Source organism: Sardina pilchardus, chromosome 24, assembly GCF_963854185.1.
Source record: "Sardina pilchardus chromosome 24, fSarPil1.1, whole genome shotgun sequence".
Taxonomy (NCBI): domain Eukaryota; kingdom Metazoa; phylum Chordata; class Actinopteri; order Clupeiformes; family Clupeidae; genus Sardina; species Sardina pilchardus.
This window is the reverse complement of record NC_085017.1, coordinates 17975378-17981197: the sequence shown is the minus strand read 5'-3', so window position 1 is coordinate 17981197 and position 5820 is coordinate 17975378. Positions and strand designations below refer to the sequence as shown.

General features: G+C 45.7%; 1 protein-coding gene across 1 annotated transcript in view; it reads right to left on the bottom strand.

The window, feature by feature from the left end:
* LOC134072401 (cell division control protein 42 homolog) overlaps positions 1-5820 on the bottom strand; it is a 6586-nt gene continuing 766 nt past the window's right edge. Inside the window, exons 2-6 of the mRNA XM_062529068.1 lie at positions 5171-5275; positions 3030-3102; positions 2264-2373; positions 1447-1644; positions 1-1081 (exon numbers count right to left, since the gene is read on the bottom strand). Of these exons, the coding sequence (XP_062385052.1) occupies positions 992-1081; positions 1447-1644; positions 2264-2373; positions 3030-3102; positions 5171-5275 (576 nt within the window). The 3' untranslated portion in view covers positions 1-991. The remainder of the gene's footprint in view (positions 1082-1446; positions 1645-2263; positions 2374-3029; positions 3103-5170; positions 5276-5820) is intronic.

Sequence of the window (5820 nt, the reverse complement as noted above, 5' to 3'; positions counted from 1 at the left end):
TTCAGTTAACAGTCTTTTATTATACATTCCACCATTTCAAACACCTCCTGAAAAATTCGTCATTGTCACATGGAGTCATTATTGCATTCTCATTAATAATCATAACAACAAAAACCTATTAGATGACTGGAGTAGAACAGTTTGTTATGGAAAAAAAAAAGAAAAAACTTAGCAATGGAGTGGCACCCAAAATGTTGGCACAATATGAAGCAATTCAGTAATATTAAAAATAACAATAAAAAAAACCCCTCAGGTCTGAAAATAAAATTGCAAAAAACATCCCCGCTGTTTAAAAACAATACTCAAGTTATTATTAATACACGATAATTCTCCACCGCGATTGTAAGAATGTTTCAGTTCATTCTCTCGCCTGCAGGAGGCAGAGGAGGTAAGAAGCACTTTTGAGTTCCAGTTTTTGTTGCAGCTGACACATAAGTGAAAAAACGGCCACTTTATTGATCATCTTTTCATTTTGTTTCTTTTTGCTTGTTTCTCTCTTCGTTCACCATGCCAGATAGGCCTAGTTAAGGGATGCTGGTGTGTGTGTGTTTGTGTATGTGTCTGTGTTTGTGTGTGTGTATGTGTTTGTATGTGTGTGTGTGTGTTCGCTCATGATGTGCATTTCAACGGCTGACTGTATCCTGATTAAGTTAGTAATAGCAAAAAACGACAAAGAAGCGACGCATCCATGCCTAGTGCTTTTACGCCCTTTTGTGGAGAAGCTTCCATCCTCTGATGCAGTATATTTAAGGCTATCTCTGAAAAAACGACTAGGCAGTTAGTGACAAAGAGAGTAAACCAGGTAGCTGGCACACACCCCACTCTCTTAGTTCGGTTACTCAAGGCACTGGATGAAAAAAAAAAAAGAGTGTCTCATCCCCTCCCTCTTGTGTTACCCTCCTCTTTTTCTACATGGTCTACCTGTTCCAATGGTCCACATTCTTGTCCCTGTTTTTTAGTTTTTTGTCTCGCTCTCCCTCCCTGGCTCTGTTTACAACAGTGAGCAGCGCTTCTTGGGCTTGGTTTCTGGGGGCTCCAGTGCAGCCAGAATGGCCTCATCAAACACATTCTTCAGACCTCTCTGAAAAGAGAAAAAAAAGATAATAGGAAAAAATGTGAATAAGGGAAGAAAAGGGCAAAAAAGAAAACAAGAAATAAGAAAAACTAGCAACAGGAGGGGAAACAAGTGGAATTTACAGCTTGGGTTATCTACACATGACCGAATACAAAACTTTCTGGCATGGGGTCTGACCTTCTATAATCACGACCCGTGAATGTTCTTTCATTGTACTGCTGCACTATAGATGTCTGCTAACAAGCCATTCTTTTTCAGTGTAGGAATGAGGGTCTTATATAAAGATTTTCCGGCATGGTTGAGAACAAAGTCCCAGACGGACACCACCAGTGAGTGGCGCGCAAAGACTCTATCCACTGATTGGGGGTTACCTGGGTGAGGGCAGAGCACTCCACGTATTTGACGGCCCGCAGGTCTCGCGCCAGCTTGTCTCCGCTCTCGGGCGATATGGGCCGCTGCTTGTTCTTAGCCAGCTTCTCCACCGTGTTGCTGTCGTCTCTCAAGTCCACCTGGGTACCGACCAGCAGGAATGGAGTCCGGGGACAGTGGTGCGAGATTTCTGGTACCCACTACAGAACAGAAGGTGACAAACAAGTGCGATGGGGTGAGACGAAAGAGCGACAGAAAAACGCCATGACTGCATGCAAAATACTGTGCGCAGTGCAGATGTGAGAAAATAAAACGCTTCTGAGAAATGTCAAAAGGTGGGAGAACTTCCCCTTCCCCATCTTCTTCCCTTAGCATCATATGACTTAACTTTAGACACACACACACACAGTTCTGTGTTTACACAGAAACACAGAGGCATAGAAAGACAGTTATGTGTATTCATAGCTGTCTGGATGTGCGGTCCAGACTGCCAACCAATTAGAACAAAAAATGTGACCTTCGGGGGCCTGGGCTACTCCAGGTCCGCTTGTAAAGTGCTCCGTTCGAAGAGCGTAAAAATAGTTTTAGAAGACTGCTCTAATGTTTTTGAACGTGCACACACCGCCATCATGTCTGGTGTAACCAGTTTCACTGATTACAGAGGAAGCTAATTGTCGCAGCAGACATTCCGAAAATGGAACACTTCAGTGACGTGCCTGGCGTAGCCTCCCTGTCAGACTTCTCCGGTGTAATCAGGCTCGTCTCAGGCCAACCATCTGCACACTACACACGTGCACACAGCCATACTGGGGGACCAACCTTCTCCCTGACGTTTTCAAAGGACGAGGGTGACACGACGGAGAAGCAGACGAGGAAGACGTCCGTCTGGGGGTAGCTGAGGGGTCGCAGCCGGTCGTAGTCCTCTTGACCTGAGGGGTGGTGAGATGGCAGACACTAATGACACCACCCAAACACCCAAAGAATCAAAACTTCACAGGAAAAGAATACTGTCAACCTCTGTTAGTGACACATCACATCTACTGACCCCCAGTTACAGTAAATGACAGCTATAGTAATTCAGAGAGCATGACAAACATGACTGTGTATCTAAAATGAAAATGCTGGCGAATGGTAAGAGACAGCTGACACTTATTATGCGAAGCCAAAGGCTCCATTTTCTCCTGTCAGGGGACTAACTGCCTACTGATATCCCATCTTGGAATGCTGTTAAGGATAAGGGAGATAGGCTAACTATACGATGGGAGTGCCAGTTTAAGGGTTCACATAGTATCCAGTGAACAAACCGGAGTGTAAGGAAGTTGGACTTGGACAATAAAGTGGTTGAGGACTCTGTATATTCTGGGAAGGCAGTACTTAGTATTCAGCAGCATAACTTAAAACCACCATGCCAAACACGTTTAACAAGTTGTAGTGTAGATTTGAACAAGGCTAATCCTGAAACTGAGCGCTTAACAGAAAGCATTAAACACAGATTCTGTGCTGACAGTGACATGATGTCCAATATTTCTGTATTACAATAACAAGAGGCCACTAGGTAGAATGGGTTGGAATGGGTTGACTTTACCTGCCGTATCAAACAGACCCAGAGTGTACGGCTCCCCGCCAATCATTACCGTCACTGCATAGTTATCGAATACCTACACGGAGAAAAAGGAGGAGAAAGAGAATGCTATTCAATATGTTATTCAATATGGAAAGTATCTCCTGCCCACAATAGAGCAGACAAAAATAAAAGGCGCACAACAGGTCTGTCGGACCGGCCGGGGTGTAACGTGACACTCCTGGGCTCGGGAGTCCTCACTTTCACCCCCCCCCCCCCCCCCCCCCCCCCCCCACACACACACACACACACCGCTGCCTTGCTCTATTCCTCCCCTCCTCTTTAAGTCATTCTTCCTCTCCCCATATAGCTTTTAGGACAACTCATCCCCACTTATTTTACTTCCCTCTTGTCTCTTGATGCAAGCGTGAAGAGCGACTCCACTGGCTTTCCCCTCAGAGAACAACACAATTTCTCAGTGTTCACAGGTGAACAGCGTGCCTGTGAAGAAGGCCTTGAGCTGCTCAATGAGTCAAGTTCTGCTATTTCTTTTTCTAAGAGTGTTTCTAAAAGGAACCTAAACATGGCTGCTATGTTCTACAGTGTCACGGGGGCTCGTGGGATGAAACAGGGCTGCGGCCAAAACGCCGGAATTGCTGGAAGGGTTTCATTTTCAACCTCCTCCAAGATGGCCGTTTGTGGCACGGGCCCTGTGTGGTGCGTTCATCGAAAGCGTGTGGATCAGAGAAAACCCCTGAATCAGCCGCTTCACCATCCAGCATCGGTTTGTGATGATGCAGGGCAACCTGTCCCCTCCAGTCACTCACTTTAATTTACCTTTCCACCGTGACTGCGCCCAGCGGCACACCGGGGATCCATCTCCCCCCGCCTGGACACGGGCCAGCTCTACTCTCAACATTATTGGGGGAGCAAACCTTTAGTGCATATCACAGCTATTTCTCCCAGTGGTGGGTGTGTGTGTGTGTGTGTGTGTGTTTGTGTGTATGGTCTGCAAGAAATAGGTGGCAAAAAGTTTTTTTTTCTCCGTTTCAGCAATCATAGGAAATGCAAATATGGAGATGTTTATCCTTGAGTGTTGAGTGTTGGATAAATGTAAATGGAAGGACTTCACTTGTAAAACTAGGCCATGAGCCATGTAGGCCTGTCACCTTGTCAATGACTCTTCCCAAAGTATTTGGATCTTGTTTTCCCTGCTTGCCTTTTAGATCCAAATAAAAGCATTTAAATGTGCATGGATACAGAGTTTAACAAAAAAAACAATCTGCGAGTAGCCAGCCTATGTTTCATAAAGAGTCATTAGGCTGTTACACCGAAGTAAGAGCAGGCAGCAAAATCAACACAGCACCTCCATGACCCTACCTTGTCCTCCATTTGACATAGCCTACACTCAGTACATAAACAACACCAGTCAGCAGATTGCATGACATTATCCCATGTCTTTGCTGTGCTGTGCACATATTCGCACACGTTAAAAGTTAAAGTTAAGTGGGGACTCTGACGGTCACCTGGAGTAGCCAATAAGTGCTCTGTCAAAGCGTGACCAGCCCCTCCCAGGATCAGTCTGCTTGGCTGAATCCTGACGTAAAGAAGGCTGTAACATGTCAAGACATGGAGGAAGGCAGAGCCAGTCAAACCTACCTCCACCTGTGCCTCAGTACACGTGGGAACACATATCCGTCCTCCCCATACTAAACCACAACATAGAAAGCCAGTACCTCAGGGTGAGTCTAGAGGATTTCTCCTTAGCTATACAATTGGCATAAGATTCCTAAAAGACTAGCTATCAACTAAAACAACAAAGATAGTCCTGAAACTTGATATCAAGCCAATTAATTTTTTTCTCTCGTCAAATCCAATTGGTCCAGTTGCATCTTGCCTTTTCGCATCAGTTATCATTCACAGAAGACAACACACCAAAATAGGTAAAAGTACCTCCAGGGTAGTCTTACATGTTTTTGCAGTTCTGCCCTCAACACACATTTTCTCTCACAAAACCACAAACTGTGCCCTCCCTCCCCATCCTGTTCTCCTTGCCCTGTCCACCCTGTTCCCTTTCTTTCAAGGCCATGTCTCTCCCCTAACCTTTACTCCTTCCTTCCTCCTTAACCCCAGCCCTGCCTGAACATGTTCGGCCTTTGGCTCACCGTGGGCACATATTCCGAGGGGAACTTGTTTGTGGTGTAGGAGATCAGCAGACAGGTCTTTCCCACGGCACCATCGCCCACCACCACACACTTTATGGTCTGCATCTGGATCACAGAGAGGGAGAGACAGTGGGAGGGAGAGACAGGAATCGGGGAGAGAGAGGGAGTGAGATGCAAGGCCTTAAGTACAATGTCAATACAACACAAACGGATTGTTGGTGCATAACACGCAGGAAGAATGCCATGCATCTTGATATGTGAATGACGGCAGGGTAGACAATGAGCCGTCAGACAGCCTAAACAGGGAGCCAGTGTGAGGTGGTGTTTACTCCACAACACTCACGATTGGCCGTGTGACCAGCTAGTTGCTCAGCTAAACAAAATACCTGTTAACAGATTAGGGGGTGGGGTAGGGGTTCACATGACTAATCCAAGGGTTTTCCCGAGTTATGGTAGTCGAGAGACGATATCTACTCCCACTGAAACCACAGTGTTTAACACCAGCTGAGTGTATAAAGCAATACTGTCCAGAATTACATAACCTATACCTGAGTCACATCAATGACACCAACCCTACAGATAATATACTGATGTATAACATGCTGCAATTAAAATACATCTTGTACTTGCACTATAAACCACTCTCTAGT